At 45.0% G+C, this 23,468-nt stretch overlaps 1 protein-coding gene across 1 annotated transcript in view; it reads left to right on the forward strand.

Annotated features, from left to right (window-relative positions):
* Window positions 1–23,468, forward strand: part of sema3fb (sema domain, immunoglobulin domain (Ig), short basic domain, secreted, (semaphorin) 3Fb) — a 65,613-nt gene that overhangs the window by 6,738 nt on the left and 35,407 nt on the right. The window contains exon 2 of the mRNA XM_070902672.1: window positions 62–228. Coding sequence (XP_070758773.1) covers window positions 62–228 — 167 coding nt within the window. The remainder of the gene's footprint in view (window positions 1–61; window positions 229–23,468) is intronic.

Consider the following 23,468-nt stretch of genomic DNA (forward strand, 5'->3'; position numbering starts at 1 on the left):
TTCTATTTTTTTGCAGTGTAGAGTTGAGGATCTTCTCACGTGTTTGTTTTTGTCCCTGCAGAGACTTTTTTTTAAAACAACAAACTCTCGCGACTGGAGGTTGGTCGACCATGCAGCTGGACGGTCTGTGGACGGTCCACGCCCTCCTGGCGCTGTCCAGCTTCGCTCTCGGGAACCCAGTGATCAACGACCCATTGGCTGCACCCCGCGTCTTCATCTCCTTCAAAGGTAGGAACCTGGACCTCATCCTCATGCGCTCTTACTTCCCACCTGCCTCTCATTCCTGGTTTGCAACTGGTGCTCCGACCTGTGCAACTCTTCTCTTCCGATGCTGGCTTCTGAAACTCTGCCATGTGTTTGCTGGTTGTACGACGGATGACATGACAGTTGTGTCACTGGAGCGATTGTGGGCTTTGATTAGTGCTGAAGATTTTTATTTTGCAGAGGAAGAACTTACAGCATCACCAGTATCTCATGTTACACCACAGAGCAGACCGCAAACAAATCATGCCACTCTCATTTGCTGCCCCCTCCTCAGACCTCCAGGCACTGTAATAATCGCCAGATGCTTCCACTGGCTTATATTGCACAAACAATTACAGATGCAAACAATGACTGAGCAGATGCACATATTGAATATATTGTGTGTGTCTTGTTTTGCAACAATATACATGATTATTGTTTTAGTTAATCAAATGCAGCATCTTTATCTTCAATCATCTTTACTATGAAATCCCTAAATTGGAGGCACAAAGAGAGACGGATAATAAGGAGCATGTAATAACTCCATGGCCATTATGTGATCATTCCCTGGTGAGTCAGACGTGTACTTTTAGGGGGGCTGTGTTTTGTGTGTTTTCAGCGGCCGCACAGATTAGGTGAGATGGGTTGCCGGGTTCGGAGGGGTGCCGAGTGAGAGAGGGTATTATCGAGAGCAAATTGCCAGGATCAGCCAAGCAGAGCGGCGTCCCCGAGGCCTGTCCTGCCCGGAGATCAAGCCTTTGATTAGCATCCAGAGAAAAGCCGAGGGAGCGAGCGGCAGCGCCCCTGTTTGCTTTGCTTTCCATTTCCCAGCGCTCCCCGAGTACAAGTTGACTTAATTAAGTGGACTGGCACGGTTCATTGTCGAAGGCGTTTTCCTGCTTTAATCAAGTAGGATTTAACACATCGGTGAACGCACATCCACAGCTCAGCAGTTTTTTTTAAATATCATTTTGGTCTGCTGTGTTGTTTTTAGAGGACTGTGTAAATTGTGTTTTTCTTTTACTCTGTAGGCTTGTCTGCGAGCAGACTCATTTGGATGCTTTTGTATAGGTGCATCTTTGGATGGCTGAACTCAAACACATTTGAAAGCAGCGGAGGACAGGCGCTATTCTTTGGCTGACGAGCAGGGTGGAAAAAGCTCGGCTCTCCTGCTTACCTGCATGTGTTTGCCTCTCCAGTCAATATGAATTTCACAGTCTACTGCTGCTGCCTCTCTCAGAGGAATGCACCCCCCCCCTCTCCTCCCCATTCAATATTATGACTCTCTCTCCCTTAATTGCTTTTTGAGAGGCCCATGTAGTCCTTACCTTGGCAAGCTGGCTGCACTTCCCCTGATGCATCATGACGGTGTTAAGTTTGTGCTTGAGCTGTTTAGGAAGGCAGTTTGCCTCTGAGCAGCAACTTTAATGGAGCACTGAGTGACGACAAGTGCGGACAATATGCAGGATTTTATTAATGTGAGACTGAGGGAAGGAATGTGTTAATTATCAGTCTCCTGTTTATAATTATTGATCATTATGGCGGCGTGTCACACTGTGGAGAAAAACTTAAATTGCAGCTATAAAGCTGAATGTTTCTCTCCAGCGCTGAACTAAACACATGTTCCAAACTGATTAACTCGGTAGCTGAGGAGCGAGGTACAGAACCATGACCTCCGTCTGGGAGGCCCTCACTTCCTTATTAAAGCAGGTAGACTAAATCATGGGACCTAATTGCTTTGCTTTGGCTTCATGTAGCGTGCACAGCTTTATGACAGGGAGAACACCCTCTGCGATATTGAAAAAAGCCAACACAGTCTCGAAATGTTCAGGGGATATGAGGGGAAAAAAGGTATCCTCTAATACACATTTCAATAAGAGTTTGTAAAGTCTGAGGGATAAACCTTGGAAGTAGACTTTGTTCGGGCTTATCACGTCTTCTATGCTAGTAAGCCGAGGAGAAAGGGCAGAGTTAGCAAGAAGAAAGGAGAAGTCTGCCTCACCTCAGACGGCAAATAGGTGTAATCGATGTCAGACGAGCAAACTGGGTGTTTCGTAGAACGAGGAGAGGGAGCGAAGCCAATCCGCCATAGATAATCAGTTGACATTTTAAGGTTAGTTGAGACAAGACTGCTGTCGCCAGCAACCCCCGAGAGAGGAATCAAATAGTCAACCTGGAGCTGCTGAGAATCTGATAGTTTGAGTTAACACACACCCAGAGTGACTCCTGGCATGAAACATAAGAATACTGTGGGCTAGTAGTAAAGAGTGTCAAGGCATTAAAATAGTTCACTGTTTGGAGGCAAAATCATCATTTCAAGTAGGGCTGCAACTAACGATTACTTTCATTATTGATTAATCTGCCGATTATTCTCTCCGTCTATTCATTGTTATTCCGATGGAATGTCAGAAAATAGTGAAAAATGTGATATCAATGTCCCAGAGCTCAAGGCGATACGTTCATATTGCTTATTTTATTCAACAATGATCGGCCCGAATTCAGTTTATTGTCATATATGACAAACGAAGCACCAAATCCTTACACTGAAGAAGCTGGAGCCACAGTGTGTAAAAATTACTCACATGGTTAATCGCTTATGAAGATATAGTTGCTGACAATTAATGAATTGACAATGAAATCGTCACAATATGGCATCTTTTAAACTTTATTCAGTTCTGCAAGTTCTCTGGAGCCATGTAGGTGTTTAATTCAGTGATCACGATTGTTCTTTGTGTGCAGGAGCAGAGTTGTAGTATAGTAAAGCCATCATTCTTGACTTGACTTTAATTTAACTCAAATTTACTGCCACCAAATCAGACCGTTTTTAAAACTGTCCATCACTGAGGTGAAATGCTGAATTAACATGTGAAAGGATTGTGTGAGAGCACCGCCTCTCCGTGAGACTCCTAAGTCATGCAAGTGCCTTTTGTAGCGTAAATCCATTGAGAGGTCAAAGGATTTATTTATGTGCAGTTGTTTTAGGTTCTTGCTCTTGTATCACGCTGTGAGGTACAGACAACATCACATTCTCTGAATGGACAAAGCGCTCCCGGGGGACGCTTTTCTATGCCATGTTTTGCTTTGAGTGTAACGTTACCGCTGTTGGCCCAAATTCCCTCTATAACATATTTGAATTCATGCATTAAGCAGATCCAAATCTAAATCCATGCTTATGGCTCGGCTACTTCAGGCCTTATATCACGCATAAAGCTCTGCCTCGTCTGGGCTGCCACGACTTCATTCACATAAATTCATCACAAAACATAATTTTATGCAAAATTGAAGCAAGGCGCTGTCCATGCTTTTCATGCAGCTGTTTACATGGAAGGTTTAACTGCCGACTAAAAGCCTTTTAGGGACATTTTAGCGATCTTTAAACAAGGGCTTTTCGCAGTTTGCTCAGATAAACAGACAGCTGGTAAACATTGGTTCAGAATAAACAGAGGCACCAGGTCAAGAAGCTCCATGATTGTACATTTTCATAATCTACAACCCCCCCCCCCCCCCCCCCACCCCACCACCACTGCATACATACAAGGCCAAATCCACCAAGACGACACCAGAATGTGGGTCAACTTTGCCACAATGCACACCGCTGCCAGGGCAGGTGGCAGTGAAAGGAAGCAGCTCTGGCTCATCATTATTCCAAATATTTCTCATCTGCACGCCCTCCTGTGAGGGGCTAACAGCAGGCTCCTATTTTTACTCCTCAGCAAAGTCTTTAGTCTATATCGGGTGTGAGTGTGTGTGTGTGTGGGTGAGTGCGTTTGTGTGGGTGGGTGGCAGCGTAGAGGGTTAGAAACTCCCCTTTGGGGTTAAATGCCAGGCATTCTGATATGTGTCAGCCTTTGTTATGCAGTAGTTACGTTCTTTTGGCTTTTAATGGCCAGGAATAACAACAGATTAGGATTACATCTGAAAATGTGAGCTAAAAAGCAGCTTACGAGTGTATCCATACAGTGAAGTAGTTGTTTTGGTAAGTCAGCAGTTTGCTATCAGATAATTTCTGGGCTTGCCCTTTTACTGCCGCCCTGTCACTTACACTAGTAAATGTTTAAACTGCTATTACTGTTGTTCACACAATACATTCCAGTGGTCACTTTCTTCCGTGCGCTCCAGAGGCACACATTAGTGGTCCAAATTATCTTACGTTCTTATCACTGCTGAGCTGATTGGCTATGACATCATGCATTTTTGAGGCCAGAGGAGCCGAGTGTTTACTCAACATTGACTGTTTGAATGAACAGCCATAATGTGGTTACTTAGGCAAATTTGCATCCAGGCCCCTTTTGCTGCACTCTGAAGTAAATGCAACATGACTTCTATATTTCAAGGTCTTGTTGCAGATCTAATTTGCTGGGTACCTCGAGCATATTGGCACACCTCCGCCCTAAGTGTAATATTGCAGTATCGTCGAACCACATGTAGAAGCCATAAAACCACTGCCCCGGTAGTCTGGCACCGCTGCTGATGTTCGGCTGTGATCTCCAATTACTGTTTGTGAGAGCTGAGTCCTTATAACCCCACGGCAGCAGAAGTAATGACTGACAAAGCATTGACAACCACTATTACTTTGGCCATGTCCCAGACCTCAGCTTCTCTCCACGGCGGCTAAGCCAGGTTATATTTAGTGTAAAACTCCCTCTTCTCCCTCAGCAGGCGCACAGCAGTCATTTGTAGCACCGTGGTTAACCATTGAACACAGCCGGCAGGGTGGTGACGGCGGTTTAAGGGCAAAAGCAGCTTGGTCAGGCACTACTTGCACTCTGCTGTGACCCAGCTGTTGAGGGTGTCACTTTATTGTCATGTCCTTGTTGGCCAGAAAGCATCCGAAGACAGCGCACGTTGAAGCCAAAGGAGGCTGTGGTGTGAGGTCTGCAGTAGTCCGTGTTAATCCACCACCATGGTGCACATGACTTGAGAATGGCAATCCCTTCTACTTAATCTGTGTGGAGGTGTGTGCGTTTGTGTCTGGGGAGGTAACCCAACAGCAGCTCCCAGAACATTATGGAGTGGAATTTGTGTCACATTTGAATCCGTACATCACTGTGTAACAATGTAAAATCCATGCTTAGCACACATGCCTTCACTTGTTAGTTTATTAGTCCGGAAAATCACGTTGTTTTATCTCTGCGCCGAAAAACAATAAGCAGCTATTTGTTTTCAAATAATTAAATGCTGGATTCATATCAGAACTGAATGTAGCCTACCTTGAAATGCATTTATGTCCTCGATAAAGTTAGACTTATATATCTCAAACTGTCATGGTATTGCAATCACGCATCAACGGGCTAAAATGAAATGTGATTGCTGACCGGCCGCAGTTCTCGTCCAAACCCGAGGCATGGATGATTATCTAGTCAGAGGTAATCGTTGAACATTTATCTGTCCAATAGTCTCAGGTTTACAGGTCAGGAATCAGGGATCGATTAGCTAAACTCTGGCCCCTATTTGGTGTGTGACTGATAGGACCATGTTTACACTTATTTCCGGACCAATTGGTACTTTGTTTTCGCTGGAATGCAATGAAGATGATAGTGACAGCTGGAGAAAAAAGCAACAATGCACTTCACATGGGGTTTGGTCACATTTAAAGCACACCAGTGGAATTCAATAAGCCTGTGTGGACGGTATTTCAACATGAGTTTCATACAGTTGTATTGCTTTTAAGGCAAACCTCCACTCTGCTTGTCGGTATAGAGGATTGATCAAGGTTTTGCATTTCATTTTAGCATGTTTTACACACATCAATAATGAAAAGTAATGTTATGTGTGTACTGCATGATTGCATTTAAATGTGGCAAGTATTCGTGCCCATAAAGCTTCGCAATTAACCTGAACTATTAAGTCTGTCAGCCATGTGCATCAGTATTATAGGAGACAGTACTGCTGCTATTCTCACCTCTCTCCTTGTCAGGTATATGAGTGGGACAGACGTGTGATATTCCGCAAAAAAAAGAGGAGTATGTTGGCACCTTTCAGCACATTGCCCCTGAGTGCAGCAGTAATCTCATGTCCGTCTCTGATGGTGCCAGTTTCCTTCTGGAAATAAAATCATGGTCAGGGTGTCATCTCATGGCTGTATCAGCCAACCGCTAGCGCTGTCTGCGCCTCCCACCCAGCGTCAATGCCCGCGGCTCTTGGAATATCTGTTTTATTCTCTCCCTCCCATGGTTGTTAAACGCACAGCCTGTCTTTATGATGGCCGATGAATCGAGTCATTGTCTCTGAGTGTTATTGAATATAGCCACTTGGCACCTTGCTCTACTTGATTCTCATGCCATATGGCCGCAAGGTTGTAAAGTGTATCGCAGGCAGCTTGGGTGGTCCTAATGTTTGATAGAAGAAGAAATAGTATCAGTGCTTGTCTCTGGAATCTCTTAACATCTGGCCAAATGGTTCTTGAATATATTGTGTGTGTGCAGGTGCAGAAGTGTGAGCAGGTAACAAGGTTCTTAAACATCTCCAGGGGACTATTGTGGCAGGGGAAACTGAAGGTGACAGAGTGCCGTCTAAATATAGGCTAATTCATCTTTGAATGCTCGGTTTCCTGCTGCAGTTCTGTCCATCTTCCCTCTGCACAGGGACCGGGGTGTTTGGGATTCCTGGCATGGGAGCCCTGCTCTCTTTTAGCATCTGCAGAAAGAGGGATATGTTGTGTTGGGAGCGTGGTGTTCCCTCTTTGGTCAGGGTTTCACCTGTGGAACAGCCTCCTGACTCAGGTTACGGGCTCTGTCAGAGCCTCGCCTCCAGTGAAACCAAGATCGTCTCTCCAAAAGACTGAGGACCCAGTGTTGTCTGTCCGTCTTGTCTTTCACAGGCATGTTGTTGCATCTGTTGCCCCCCCTCCTTTCTGAACCCCTCCTCACCAGACTGGAAAATACCAGCCAAATTGTAAAGATACTGTGAATCACTTTCTCCCCACCGGTAGGGAATCTCCTGCCATGTGTTTTTATTCATGGAACTACAATTATTTTCCCAGCTTTACGTGAAATGACCAAAACTACAGAAGAAGCCAATGCAATTATGTCTTTTATGTCTATGCAGAATATGGGCAAACATGTTGGAGCAGTAAATGATCCCACATGGTCAGACCAAGTAATAAGACAGTACTTGGTTATTTCCTGTAATCACAAAAACTGCCATGGCGAGGGTTGTCTCTCACTGTGGTAGCTGGAGACCGTGTCAGTCACATCGTGGGAGCCCTGTCAGGTGCGATTAAACTTTATGAAACTTTTCAGTGATGTGGAGAAATCTGTCACTCACCATCCTTTGTTATTTTACTACCCCTTTGTTCAGGAAACCGTTCACAGACAATGATGTAGCGTTCTCAGGCTTGACACGTTGGTCGAACGATGCAGGCAGCCAGGTTCATCTGAGCCCGCGACTCGGTATCTAGCACACCTGCCAAGCTTCAAGGTTGGTCCTTTTTCTAGGTGGCATAATTAAGACTTCCTGTGGGATTTGGTGTCTTTTCTCACCTGAGAAAACAGGGCATTAGTGGAGACTGGATAAACAGGTTGAGGACTCAGACTGGCTTTGTCTCAGTGCACCGCCGCTGGGGCTGAACACTGTTATATTCTTAGCGCTAGTGTTTCTCTTGTAGCAGATTAAGGTGTCAAGTAGAATAATGGTCCAGGCGGATTAGTCGCGTTCGTGGATCCAGCTCAAAACTGCGCCCAAGTTTCATGAAGGGTTTTCCCTTTAGAATGTGACACACTGTGACGACTTTTCTGAAAGTATTACTTAAGAAAAAGCAGGAAAAAGGGAAGGAGTCGTAGAGGTGGGGTAAGAATGTGCGAGGGAAAAATGAATTCAGTGGCCACACAGGTGAACAACTCTAAATTGAGCCCCGACTATGAAGTGCTTCTTTGTCTTGTCATCTGGACACAGATTTGACCCCCATCGACCCCATAGCTACTAGCAGACAAATTGTGTTATCTTAGATCAGCAGACAAGGAACTGCACTTGATATTTGATGCGTGAAAATGTGGATGATATTCAGGTTTTATTATTCGTCCGGACTTCAGCAGTTCCCATGTAGCCACCCCATCAAAGTACTCCCTTCAGCCCCTCTACAACTCATCCAGAACACTGCAAACTGCCTTGTCTTCAACCTCCGCAAATTCTCCCCTGTATCACCCCCCCCCCCTCCACTGGCTGTCTGTAGCTGCTCGTATCATATTCAAAGCCCAGTGCTGACATACCAGCCTTTGAAGGGATCTGCACCCCTGTACTTCCAGGCCTGTGGCTCGGGCCCTACACAACCACACCACCCCCTCCACCCTCTGCTCGCCGTTAAGGTACAAGAAGCTCACTCTTTGCTACAAAAAGCCAAGTCATCGCTTGTTCGCTCTTGTTCTTTCCTTCCGGCTCCCAGATGGCTGCAGCGCTCCGGTCTGAGCAGCGGAGTCACTCCCTTTTCTGCGGTCGCAGGCTTTGAAGTTGTCATCTCAAGAAACACCTCATATCACCCTTGAATCTCATAGTCGCTCTCAGCTCCTTTGCTCACACTAGTTGCTCTGCAAAGACTGCCTTACTGTGTCCTTAGATCTGATTTTATTTTTTTATTATCTGGCTTCACTCATTCTGTGATCATAGGCGTACAGGGAACATCGAACCCTTGCTCTTGTTGCTACTGGTTGGCTGTATTTTTGTTAATCTTGGAATAAAAGTTATTGCACTGTTGCACATATTATATGTCCCTCTGGGTAAGTATGTTGGCCTTTAATGTATAGACAGATAATCTAAAGACGTTTAATGCTCTGGATTAAAGATTTTGATCTACTGTGGCTTGGATTGTATCTCATTTGAACATCGTTTGGACAATGGCATCTGCCAAATGAGTAAATGTAAAAATGGAGGATCAGTATACACAAATACTCTCATTATTACATAGGCCTATTTTATATATATTTAGATGGTGTACTTCCTGGCCAATAGGAGTGTAAGTGAAGGTTCGCTTAAAGCCTGTCTCCATGCATGTGTAGATCCCTGAAGACGTTAAGTATATGGGAGTTTCTCAGGAAGGTCAAGTGGGAGGGCGCGACCCTGACTGAGGAGGTCAAGGCCACTGCACCCCCACCCCCCCTCTGATCTACAACCTCAACATAATTTCTCACCCTCTGTCAGTGGGGGATTTAGTTTCAGATGCGTCTCGCTGCCTCAGAGCTGAGACTTGGGCCCACTAATGTGACCTCTCTGCTTTGAGGTCTACCGTAAACACACCGTAATTCAGGCGGTGCACTGTTCCGTAACCTCAGAATGAGGCGGAAAATAATTGTGTGTCATTTACAGATCACACACAATTGACAGATATTGCATTACATTACATTACATTTGAAAATTTTCTACACTTTTTACAGTTTTCTATGACTTACATCTCGGTGGAATCGGGTGATTTGGTGTCTTACAACTAAAACAGAACTTGTAACATGTACAATATGAGACAATGTAAATGTCATCATATCAGGAGTAGTTGGAGGTCTTAAAAGTAAAGCATGTGTTTGGATCAGCTGCAGCGTCACAAGATTTTTAGGGAACCAAAGGTATTCTTTGGATGAAACAGCTTGTAGATTGTTTACAGTTCTGTCACTTGTTTGATTCAGGATGATCTTGACAGAGGTTGCACAAATGCTGATTACAAAAGTTATAGTGTCATGGTGGTGAAGTCATTTGCTGACATGTGGATTAAGTAAGTATGCAAACGGCTGAGTATGTTCAAACCATAGCTATAAATGTGTAGTATGCAAGAATAGAAGCCATGCAAAAATAAACTCTTCCTCTGCAGCTGGTTGCTGTTAATCAGTAGTTAATCAGTGCAGTTTGCCGCATTGATTCGGTTGGGTTACGTATCAGATCAAAAGGTGAAACACAGACTGATCGGAGCCAGACCTGGTGTAATTTGGCTTTATATTACAAGTTCAGAAAATTTGAACCTACGTGATAAAATACAGACACAGTGCATCATTAGGACCTCTTCTACTCATGAATCAAAATCCAGAAATCACAGTTCAGTATTTTAGAACCACTTGAGCTCAATATCAAGCCACACTCATATGGTTTTTGTTCTCGGTCAGAGGAAAAGCCATTTTCAATTTGGAACGCAGAAACTGAAAGCTGTATTGATCATTGTTTTAGAGTTCACTCAAGCATGTTAAGAGTAAATAGCAGTCAGCATTTCACCCGACCCTCCCATCCAGTCCTTTCAGCATGTTTGTCCCTGCTGCCCACCTCCTCAGCTGGTCAGTGGTGAGGTCATATACTATTCCACTTTTGTAAGGGGAAATGAGGCTGTTTGGAAGACATACTGAAGAGTTTAGCCCATAAGAGCACTCAGGCATATTACAATGCGTGCGCTTTGATGCCTTTGTTTGTGGCATGGTTTTGAAATGCTGATTTGGAAATTTCCCTATTGCTGCCTATTGCCTGTTGGTGGAGTAGGTGTTAAATGCAATGTGTGGGGATGGTCTCTCATTCACATCCATTGAGGCCGGGCCAGGGCCAGCGGTGACCCCCCCCCACCCCCGACGGGCAGTTTTTTGTCAACGACCCATCCTTTCAGGCCCCCTCCTGCGGCGGTGCCTCCTCTTGATTGGTGAAGGAGTGAAAAAGAGGAACCCTGGCATGCCTTGTTGTTGTTATTTGTTTGGCGTCGCCCACACACTCTTCCCCCTGTGAAGGTCCTATAGCTGCAGGGGTGTTTGTGTAGGTTTGCCTCTTATTCACAGAAGTTCATTCACATTCTGGGAGACCTGGGGGTGGGCGTCAAACTGGCATCAGGCCTCTTTTTTTTTCAATGAATATGGCGCACAGCATCCCGCAGGCCTTTCTCTGTGCTGCCTATAGATTCCTCAGTCCAGGTCCTAGGAGCTCCACCGAGGAGCTGCAAAGGGGAGACAGCGGTTTAGAATGGAGGTGAAAAATGAGGTCCTCGGATGGAGGGAAACTGAAAGTCAAGAGGAGCAGAGGGCATTCTTTACATCCTCCACTCCGGCCTGGCATGCTGCCAAACCAGTAGTGGGCGGTGTGTTGCAATATGAAAGCTCTGAGGATTATAAGTATCCAGGGTAATGTTTGTGAAACTATTTGGTAAGGCCCTAATGTTGCTCACTTTGTTCAATCACTCACCCCCCCGTCTTTGATTCTCTGATCTCCTTGCTTGTTGGAGTGGGATGTACACGCTCTGGAGCTCTGCAAGTCCCCTCATTGTTTTGTAAATCTTAAGATGAGAGGGGGTGGTGTTACTGTGTGTGCTAAGTCCCTGTTTGACTTCTAACTCAGTTGCTTGTTTTCCTGCTTAGCCACTTCAATGGAGGGTTAATGAATACTTTATTGCCACTTTACTGTGTGGATCTTAGTGGCCGTATTTAATTTCCCCCCGGGGACGTCCTGTGGCGTTTCCCAGAGTTTCGGAGCAGCCTGCTTTGCATTTCCTTTCTGTGAGAAGACAAACGGGCCGAGAGTCCAAGATGAACCGCTCTGACAGAAAGGGGGTGAGACAGAGAAAAGGGGACAGGGAGAGGAAGAGAGGCAGGCAGAGTGCAAGCTAGGATTTCACTCCTACTTCTCTCCCTCCGAGCTGAATCCGTCCAAAGTCTCTCTCATGGGCTACGGTGTGGATCAAGTTTTACCCCCCCCGCCCTCTCCCATCTTCCCAGTTTTGACATGCTTGTGTTTTACCTTCCAGGGTACGAATAACAGACAGACAGCAAGGGTGCTCTGTGAGGAATGGAGTTGCAGAAAATGTAGAAGTTTGTTGGATGATCTTTCCAGGGTAGAAAGTTGCACAGACCTGTCAGTAACAGTACACTGTTGGACGCGTCCATATTCTGTCACTTAACTGGAGTTCAGCTCCGCTGGTGTGTAATCAGGCAGACATCCATACATTTGTCACCATTGTGGTTGTACTTCTGCTGCCTTCACTGCTAGAGCAAACTTCCCAACTCCTCCTCGGGTCGGTAATGACTGATATCATCGCCCACCTTTGCAGTGTTTCTCCTCTTCTGCTCATAACTGTCAGATGGAGCTCAACTGTGACGAGTCTTTGCTATTTTAAAGCCGGTAATTAAGTCAGTTAACCTCCCCTCTTTCCTTCATAGTGCAGGACCAGAGAGGGGTTCCTGGGGGTCCGAGCACCAACCTCTGTCACGTGTTGAACCCCGGTGTGAGCGATGGCTTTTTAATGGGGGCCTCCCAGCTGAAAAAAAAAGGCCCTAGCTAGTGGAAGCAACCCAAGGGGATATTTAAAAGACTGGCAAAGAGAGCAGCAATGAATAAACAGCTCTTCCTGTTTTCTTAAATGTGGAAGCAGCATTGAGTAAAGGTAATTGATCGGAACTAATTAGCGGTGGAGAGATAAATGATGGTGAGGTGAGATGCAGCGCTTCTAATGACACACTGTGGGGATGGAATGCACTGTGGAATTAACTCTTGGGCGAGTCTGTTGAGGCTACGAGCCCACGGTAAAGCTCAGTCATGTGTTTGTGTTTGTGGGTTAATCTCCAAGGCACCTCAGGACTCACCGGCTGCGCTGGAGCGTGTTGAAGTCTTCTGCGTTGTTTTTGAGCTATGATAAGTGTCCGAAAGATTCTTTCCGCACTGGAAATAAAAAGTGACTGTTGGTGGACGCAGGAGGCAGCAGGTGCTTTCAGTTTAAATTCAGACACTTTCTGAATGTGACAGCGTATGATTCTGCTTGTGGCAGTCATCAGCTTTGACGCAGAAACAAAGCAACTGTGGTGCATAATGTCCTGTACATATCCATGGCATCTCCCCAGCAAGAACACACATTTTGTTTTGTTTCAAGACGGGGACAAACTCCAAAAAAAAAAAACATTACTCAGAAGTAATTACACGATGCTCCACTTTTTATGATTTGCATGGCAGAAGTAAAAAAAGGGAGTGTCTTCTGGCTGGAGCTAAAGCAACAGCACAGTGAAGCCCAGCGAAATTAAAACAACAGGCGAGTTTAAACCAAGGGATTTTTAAATTATATGCTGTTTGAGTTGCAAAATGTGAGCTTGCCATTTTCACCATGTCAAAACACGGCAGGAAGAAAAACTCTCTCATAGATTCCAAGATCCAAGTCGTGTCAAGTTCTAAAATAGCTCACACACCTGAATCGATGACTCTCTGCACAGCTGGGGCCGGCCTCTGCCTCTTCGTCCTTCTTAGTTTAACACCTACCCAGTTCTCTGTCTTGGCAACGCGCTTCGGCTGCTTGGCAATGGTTGCCTCTTGAGATGTCAAGAAAATTCCCTTTTATACGTTAACCTGAGGGGAAGTCTGAACCGGCTCTGAAAAGAGCTGTCATGACCCCGGACTATCGCTGACACACCTGATAGTTTGCTTGTCAAAGAGTTTCCTCTCCTTCTTAATTCTGCCGTATAATTTGTGAGTTGATCGTGATGGATGCCCTCAGGTGATATTAAATGTGTGTTGATACACCTGTGGACATTCTTTTGTCAAGTGTCTAACATGAGGTCTACTGTGACCAGTGTCTTACCGAGCAGTCCCATTTAATTAAATGCCATTTCCACAGGAGATGTAAGATACAAGAGTATGCCAGTATACCATTAGACCTGTGTTCTCTCTGAAGTGGCACAAAATTGATTTCATCTGAAATTAGGACTGGCAAGAGATTCATGTTATGAAGGGAAGTGCTACAGTCAAATGCTCCATTTCAGTGGAACTTGAAGCTGGCAGCCTTGGTTCAGATTCCATCCTTCACAATCTTGTTAAGAAATAAATAGGCCTTGAGGTTGATTGTGACAAATATCATCTGGGGAAAGAAAGCGAGCCCTTGCCGACAACGCATCATTGTTAACGTCACTGGGCTGTGGAGGGAGCGAATATTTATCACTTTTCTCTCCTTCATGTCAGGAAAACGACTTGGTAAAACTACTGCTCTAACAGCTATGTGTTATCTTATCTTGGAAAAGTGAATATATCATAATGTGCACATGTAGAAACGTCTTTCAACTCATCTGCATCATAATACTACAACGAGTGTTCCCAGATCTTTTCTTTCCGTGGTACATGGCAGCTCACCCACATTGTATTGCTGCCAAACCAAGCGTGGTTTATACAAACTGTGAAATGGATAATATACTGAAAGAATCATTACAATATTGCATGCATGCATACCATGATGTAGTTTTTTAGAGTTTCGAGTGTGTGTGTCATGCTGTACCTGTCAGACATCCACCAACATCAGTGTGGTGTTGAAATCAACATGCAGAGACTTGAAACTTGTTTGAGATCACGTCAGCTTTGGTTTTAGTCAAAACTATTGTTGCATGTGAATGCAGTGGAGATTTACGCATTCAGTTTAGAACAGCAACCTTTTTACTGCAGGAAACCATCAAATTCAACTCTCAACGTTTCAAATTTTACTTAGATTTGCTCTAGAAGTTGGAGGTTTTATGAAAATAAAACGTGGCATTATCTTTACTGTAATTGTTTCAGCAAGTTTTAAGCTTATGTGATAACGTTTTCGTACAGAATTGAATGAAAACCTGCTCAGAAGTAGACAAAAAGCATGAAAAACGAATCCAACACATACATGATTGGTAGTAAACGGGCTAAAATATGCAAGAGCACTGGCATGACCCTTTAATGGTGATGCACACCAATTAATCTCCTACTGTTCCCACTGGTGATACACTGCAGTTAGTCACACGTTATTCCCAGATATTTTCTTTGCAGCAAACTAGAGATACAAGCCATACGTCTACTCGACATTCTCAAGATAAACTTGCCCGGGGAAGCAGATTACTCTCTCCTCGCACAGAGGTTCCACAAGAGCTCTGTTTTGACTTGTCCTGCTTAATTGCTGTGTCAATTAAAATATTTTTCAGAAAGCTCATGCGGGCGGGGAAGGGGTCGGGTGGATCGCGAGAGGCTCGGTCTTGTTCACAGCTGTGCATTGCCTGCAGTGCTGACGCAGAGAGAGGAAGAGAATGGGAGGTTGCGCTGCCTAACATAAGGTGTGTTTTCCCGGCCAAATCAGATGAATATATTATTGTGAGATAGCAGTAACCGAGGGCACCTTTATCAAGATCTAAATGCGAAGTGTATAAAGCGGGAGATAAGGCTTAGCTGGAAGTGCTGTTGAGTGCAGATCTATCTTCAAGTAAGAAGGACTTTTTAGGAATGTGTCAGAGATGGAGCCACTTGTAGCAAATGAATAATGAAATGAATGAATGAAGTCACTTAAACACAAGGAAAGTGTGTGGCAGTCACCTTTACACTCTAACTTTAAGGCTGCTTATTTCAAATGTGAAATGATGAGAAGGTTTGGCTTTCTGTGTCTACTGTGCATCAATGGGGCCAATGATAACATGCCATGTTAACTGCTTACACATTGGAGCTGAGTTTTGTTCCGTTTGGCAAAGTGTAAAAAATATTTTAATGCTGTCTTTGGGGACAAGAAGGACACGACCCATGACAGCTTTCATAGCAAATTGACGGTAAATTGCTGAGTGCTGTGGGGCCACGATAGAGTGTGAGAACAAGGCAGTTCCCTCCACTGTGGAGTTTCCTGGGTCTTTGGTGCTTAATGGAGCCTACAACTGGATATTTATTTGTTTGGAAGTGGTGACAGCGTAGTTACAGAGCCGCCGCTTGTAGCTGTGGCCGTAGCTACGGCCCAAAGCTGGCACGCACTTCCTCAAAAATATAAGGGGGCTCCAGCTGTAGTTGTAGACGCTGTTGAGGATGACGACAACGTGAAAGAAAAGTTCTAAACAAGTCTCCATTATCTTCTCCTTTTCAGCAACGCACATCCAGCGCAGCAATCTTCATAGAATGCAGGGTCGTCCACCAAAAAAACACAATGTACCATCCAACACACTTAAATAGTTAAATGTGTATCAGCACACATTCCTAGCATATTCCACCATTAACCTTATGATAGCTAAGAGGGAGGATAAAATGAATGCCACCTTGGCGGATAACTTTCCAGAGTTATGAGATTCTTCCTAATATTATTATAAACCCCTGTGCAGTGTTTTGGCGACTGATAAGCCTTTCAACTCATGGATCTATCGTTCAAACTGAACTTCCTAGATCATATTTAGTCTTCCCCATACCTGTAGCCACATGCCCCCACCAAAACACAGACCCTTGAGTTTTTTTTTTAACACCATGCTATGTTTGGACTGAACACCCACTGAGGTCTAAGCACCAAAGAGGAGCCCTCAAGGTCCGTCAAAGCAGAGCATTGCCTCAATCTGGGTTTAGGTCGAGATAACTGCAATTATCTCAGTTTCACTTGTCTCCGTCCCGCTGGCTTCTTGTCGTCACAATCGAGGAATTCACTCTGAACAAAGCTGTATTTTAGCCACTTTGCAATCCATACTTCCGACCTCTCCCGTAGATCATTACCCACTGCCAGAACTGCTCAAGAGGAGGGCTGCAGGGTCACAGAGTGGGATATCCTGCCTGTCAGTCAAACGTCAGGGCTGTCAGGTGTGTCTCGCTGTTGCAGATTTAAACCCAAGTGGGGAAAGACTGACTAGTCATTAAAATCTCGCAGGGAGGCCGAGTCTTGATTTTTGCCAAAGCTCAGTGTACTTCCTCAGCTGTCAAGCTGTCTGTATGTCTGCTGCCATGTGTGGATGTCACCTCAGGCACGACTGAGTCCAGAGAGACAGGTTTCCTCCGGGTTAATAAGGAAGAGGGATGACGATGGGCTGGACAGAGATGGGGAGTTGTGGAGCTCTTCTTTTATAAAAGTGTTTTCTTTATGTAGACCCAGTGCAGACCCCGGGTCATATGGGATTAATATTGTGACCAGTGGATTCACACAGAGGAATTTGATTAAAACTAAGAGTAGATGCACCACAGGATATAGAGTGTTTTTAAAGGAAATGCATGCTGGGGCTACGCCACTCTTCCTCTCAGTTCAGTGACCCTGAAGGAATATGGTATTGAAAACACACATCATATAGTCTACAGTGTTTGTAGTTGCGGTCCTCTGACAAAACTACTTCCTACCAGTAATCTCAGTAGCACTGGCCAATCAGGGAAGCAGGCAAAGTGAGCCTGCTGAGGGACAAGTATTGTAGTTCTGTAAACTTATTTGCTCCATTTAGACTTTTCATTCACTCTTCTCCTCTTGCTGCATCCCGCTGTCATGCCAGCCTCAAAAGTTATAAATGGCTGGACTTGGGAGCCTTACATGGGTTTGTGAAGGGGAGTCCCTTTTGTAAGCTTCAAATGTTTGGGGTCAAAGCAAGGCTATCATGCCCACAGAAGAATCATGGATGTGTGAAGTGTGAGTTTGTTATTGAAATGATAAAAGGAAGTCCTGGAGGGATGGTATATCATACCACTCCAAAAAAACAACAGCGTGGTTGTTAGAGGGAGGGTGGACCTGTCAAATAAGGAGGGTGAGTGTTCAGAAAGATACAGAAAGCTTTTTTCTTCTTCACACCTGGTTGTAGTGCAGCACTGCTGGAAAGCGGCAGCACTGACCTCTAAGTGCACTCAGTCTCTCGGAGAGATTGCAGCCTGTGACAGACCATGATGCCGCGCCATTAGCTGAGATAAGGCAGGCAGGGATTGAGAAGCTCAGATCAATGAGTCATTATGGGGAGTGCAGCGCTCTGGCCCAGAGTGGGATGCTTATAGTCGTGGCTTAGCAGCAACGCAGCCCAGCAATCTGCAGGGAGGCCATCCTGGTAGAAAAACCCAGCAGGCTTTTCTCTGGATTAACCGCTGATTCCATGTCAAATATGCTATCCAGGAATGATGAGACAGGGCATCAACCTTTTCACCTGACACTTTTCAGATTGCCAGAGCAGCCAGTAGGTTTATTACCTTGACGTGGTTTACTTTAATTCCCATTTATGGATTCCGCTTTTCTGTGGAATGCAGTGGTTTCGCAAAAGGCTTGGCTTCTTTACCCCGTGGTCTCAGGTGTTCTTTCATGTGAAAAGAGGATTCAGCTTCTATTTAGGAGAAAAAGATACTTAACAGGTGTTTTTCACCCAGATGAGATCACTGTTAAAAGCTTTCAAAGGATTATTCCGGTTAATTACAATTTAAGTGCACACCAAGAATATTCATAATAATCTCTCGCTGCACAGAAAACTGAGCGTGCAGTCGGTCAAAGTTGAACCAGGAAGTAAACTATAATGGATGTTTACAACAGACAGTTTGGGTAATAATTGAACCCTTTGCTTTTGTTTTCTCTTCCAGATAAGTTTGACTAACCAGCGGGTTTGTTTACAACTTGCCTAATTGTCTGACTTCTTGTGTTTGTTGCTCCCTTTTAGACTTCTTTTTAGATGCATTCCCAGATTTCAGCAGACAGGGTACAATGGTAGCATAATCAATAGAAATGGTGGCCAAAACACAACACACTTAACAGCGACGTCAACAAGTGGGCACGACAATGGCCACTTGCCAACATTATCTTAAGCACTGGCCTGTTGTGTCCCTGTGTTGGCAGCAAGATGGATGCCAACACTCACTGTGTGTCTCTTTTTTTTTTTATAAATCTGTTGGTGCAATTTGATGGGTTGTGTACTGAGACCCCTCCTTCCTCCCATTCTCCTGCATAGGCTGCCCATCTTCCCTGAGGCTCAGTGCTCCCTTAATAGCCACTCTGTGTTACTCTCGGACTACTTTTTGGCTGATATTGATCAGACTTGAAAGGGGAGCCCTTAAGTGAATGTGTAAAAAGTCCTGGTAATCAATGATTGACAGTCGGTATTCCCCTCATCAAGGTCACTTTGCCAATTTCAGTGTGTAGAAGAGCTGCAGGGAAATCAAGTGATGAGTGAGACAGAGGGTTTGTTTTGTCTCTTCAGACTTTTCTGTACCAGAGGGAGGTCGAGCTGAGAGGACGACTTTCAATCACAGTGGTACTTCAGCTCCAAGAGCAGGACAGAGGCACGGCTGAAAGGAGAAACAGGAGAAAATCGATCTTTGTGCCACTAGAATATCTGCACCCGGCTAGACATAATGCTGCAGGGATGAGCTGTTGCTGTCCGCCATCACAGCTAATTGAACTGGGACACAGCCGCGGCGCTGTTTTTGTGCAAAATTCAGTCAGAATGAGTACATCACACTTTTGTGTGTGTTTTTCTTAGCCATTCGATTCCTGTAATATATACACGTTGTTGAAAAGAAGATGTATAGCCCCGTGGTTAGAGCTCAGCCAAGACAACCTGTGGAGTGGCATTTCACCCCCACGGGGGGTACTACACATTACTGTTTAACTCAGTCGCACCTGAAGTCACTAAATACATTTCGACAAGCACATTTCCTTTGAATGTGTTCAAATAAAAGCTTGTGACTAAACGAGGTCCTGCTGGGCTGTCAGCGGAAGGTAAGACCCATCAAGTTCACCACTTATGAGCTTAATATTATGCGTCTGCATTGCTCCTGGGGCAGACAGGCAGCAGGGTTTTGTTCACAAAGGTCCCACCTCTTCGGATTAATTCTGTTTGGCTGGGAATGTGAGAAAAAAAGGAGAAGCCTCCCCTGATTTAGAAAGCATATTGCCTGAGTTGGGAAAGAAATGAAGTGTTTATGGTGAGGGGAAAAATAAGAGGCCGCACCGAGGGGGTTTGAAGGAAGAGAACGAGGATGCTTTGGCTGTGTGTCTCTCTTTTTCTCTCCAAGGGCTGAGGTTTTGGTCAACATGGCCAAAGCAAACACCTCCATATTCCACCTCAGAGGGACCAATACGAACCTTTCACACGCTTCTTGCTTTCGCCTTCCATCTGGACTTACTTCGTTTCTACTTAGTGTGCTTGCTGGTTTTGCGTGTGTAGAGGAACTGCTGTAATGGACACTTTCAATTTGAATCCATCACAGTATTGTTGCATCTCATGATTACAGTGTGTTTAAATTGCTCCAGCTGCCGCATGTCTAAACCGCCACGAGTCACACTTGTTGTGTGTGAGGTACTTAACTCGCGTGTGTTTGTGCATGCTATGCATATTATCTGTACGTGTGTGTGTGTGTGTGTGAGAGAGAGACAGAGGGATGAGGTCCAAGAAGGCATGCACACACACTCATCTCCCTCTCACCCACTCTGTCTGCTTCTCTCTTTATCCATCTCCTGCAGTTATCGGGCTGATTTTATCACCCTGTTAGCTGCAGGGAGATTACCAGTGACAAACTGGGATGGCTAAATCGGCTTGGTAAACTCGCTGACCCTGCAAACACCCCCCCCCCCCACCCCCCGTGCACCACTATCTCCTTAACACCACCTTACATGGGCGTAGAGCGTGGTCTGCCAAAATTAAAGTCTTAACGCAGATAAAGCCCCAAGTAACTATAGGTGAAGACTAAATTTAAATGATGAATACCCAAAAAATCAGGCAGATGTAATGCGCTCATATAGTGCAAATTTGAAAAAAAACAACAGAAAAATGAAATGGATTTGACAACAACTGGTATTTCTAGACAACATCCAGGGTTAGGGTTATGGACCACATGCAAGTATTAACATGCAAAAGTTCTAAAATGCTGGAATAGCATATATAATAACAGAAACATAAATTGGTCATAAATTGGTCAGTTGGGGACAGCTTCTACCACCAGATTGATTCCCTGGTCTTAAGGGAACCTATTATCTCGTTCTGACTCTACTGAGAGGATAAGAGTTTAGAGTCTTAGAAGGCCCTTTAAAACAACCATGGTTTACGCACAGCAGGCTTATAGCATCAGAGAGCACGATGGAATCAGTGGCTTTTGCTCTTCACTGCCTTGTAACTTCTGAAGGGGTCTACTTTAGTGTCAGAAGGGGTTAGGGCAGGATTATGCTGAACAGAACTAGTTCTTATGAAAGGTGTCGGAAATCAAATGTGTTCCTAAAGGCATTCGTAGTGTTGCGCTCGTTTTGTTCTCATGAAAAGTGATAGGGATAGCTGTTTCGAGAATGGAAAGAGAGAGCTTGAGAGATAAGTTCAAACCCTGGATGTGTGAATGTTGGATTGTCAGTTTTGGAAAGTTACAGAAATTATCAGACATAGCCCCCCCCCACCCCCAATAGGACGTCACAAAGGTGCGTTGGACCATTCGACAGGCATACTTGCAGCTTTAGCCCTGTGACCCAGCATTCCCATGGGAGCACGTGTTAGAGATGCAGACCAGTCCGGACTTCCCCTGGCAGCGGCAGCCGAAAACACAAAGCTGTTTAGAAAAGCCTAATCGCCTTGATTTCAGATGAGCGCCCTTTGACTGGAGAAAGTAAGTGATGAGGCAAAATGTGATGACACTGCTGACATACGCTGGGGAAAAATGGGATTTGTCTTCTAATCCCTCTTCCTGTCCCCAAGGCCTGGGAATCAGGGGCGCATCGGAACTCAAATGATCACCTGCCTCTGTTCAAAGAAGGGATGAACGAGAGGGATGTCCCATTAGCCTCCTGCTTCCGTCAACATCATCTGCCCCTTGTCAAGTATGACTGATGATGGGCCAGAGAAGCTCCACATGGCAAATAAAATGGTAAAAGCTTTCCTGCCCCAACCTGCAACTTCTCCTTCGCCCAGCCCCCCAAGGAACAGGAAGATAAGCGCTGAGGTGGCACAGCGTGCACTCACTCAGGGTGAAGGAGCAGCGGGAGCCTGGTGGGAGGAAAGAGACCTGGAGCAGAGCCACAATGGCTGCTGTCACAATCTGTCCTGCCTTCTTGTCATTCTCAGGAAGGGGCCGGAACAACTGGCCTCCCACACTGCGACCCCACACTGCTCCAACAAATAAGGCATTCATAACCACAGGGCATGATAGTGGGCCACTGGTGTCACATACATTAGGTTGCTGTATCCTGTTCCTGTTCAATTGTAAATCTGCCACTGGCCTGTCAGGATGCACCTGAGAGACACGGAGATTGAGACATTTTTCAGCGCTGCTTGACGTAGTTTCCTCAGTCGTGGATTCAAGCTACCAAGAATACACTGTTTTACGCCATTGGTACATATTAAAACAAAATCAGTTACTTTCTCTCTTTGGATGGAAAGTACTTGGACTGCAGAGGATGCAGACTTACTTACCATGGAAGCTTAAAAGCCTTTTTTGATGCCCTTTGATGTAATTTGTCGAGTCTGGCAGTTGACATTAGCATAAGATATTCTCCATCATACCAGAAATATCACAGAGATCAACATTTATTAATGTTTATGTGAGGCATTGTCATTCATGATGAAGAGTAAATGTTTTTCCATGGAAACCCCCGGAGCAGAATCTTACAAAAATGACAGATCCACTGTAGATTCAGTTATTAAAAAATCCCTTTGTTGCTGAAATTTGACAACAACTTTCATACGTTTGAATGCAAGTGAACTCAGAGGCTGAAATCATGGCATTAACTGCTGTGGGACATTGGATTAATTCAGCTTTAATGGGCCACTGTCCTTAAACAATCTTTCAGACTGTCTCCTGCATGTATCCTAGATCTGTTTTTGGTTAAGCACAGCAGGGTTTCAGTATTTCTTTCAACATTCCCGTGGTGCTTGAGTTTAAGACCTCTCCATTTTCACTAGCTTTAATATTTTACAGAGAGAGGGAGAGTGAGAGACATCCATCTTTGTTACAACAAGGTTGTTCTGGTCTCATAGCTGACGTAGCTTCCAGGTGCAGACACCCTCTGGAACCAGACAGGACTGGAGACGGTAAAGTGTGTCCAGTATATGGGGATTATAGTCTGACATGAAGCGGAGACAGGCCAGGTTAAGATAAGTGAGGGTAAAGGTCACAGGGCTCTTTCTCTCAGGGCTTTATGTTTGGTCTTTGTGGCAGCCCCCTCAAAGTTATTCTCATAATCCTGCAGTGCTGTTACTTTGTGCCTCTGATGCAAACACTTGAGTCCATGCTTGCCTGTTACCTCCTCTGGCTTCTGTCCTGTCTCAGCATTAAAATGAATTTACCATGGTGAATGTGCTCAGGAAACCAGAAGGTATGCACATAAATGTGGCTAGACAGATACCATATACCAGTGATTCATTGGTTCACAGGGTGTAGTAATTCACAGTCTTAGTGCATGTGGATCTCCGCTGAGCTGGATCTCAGGGCTGGGGTTAGAGTGACGGCGGAGAGGTTACAACCGGGAGCCCAGTGAGTCATGCTCGACATACACTCTCTCTGTTGAACACAGGCTCATTGCGATTCTGGACAGACCATCCAGTAATGCCACTTTACCCCAGGCAATCCCTGTTTCCTGATTCCAGATAACCCTGACCCTGAGCTAATCCCAGATTAAACCA

Source organism: Enoplosus armatus, chromosome 3, assembly GCF_043641665.1.
Source record: "Enoplosus armatus isolate fEnoArm2 chromosome 3, fEnoArm2.hap1, whole genome shotgun sequence".
Taxonomy (NCBI): domain Eukaryota; kingdom Metazoa; phylum Chordata; class Actinopteri; order Centrarchiformes; family Enoplosidae; genus Enoplosus; species Enoplosus armatus.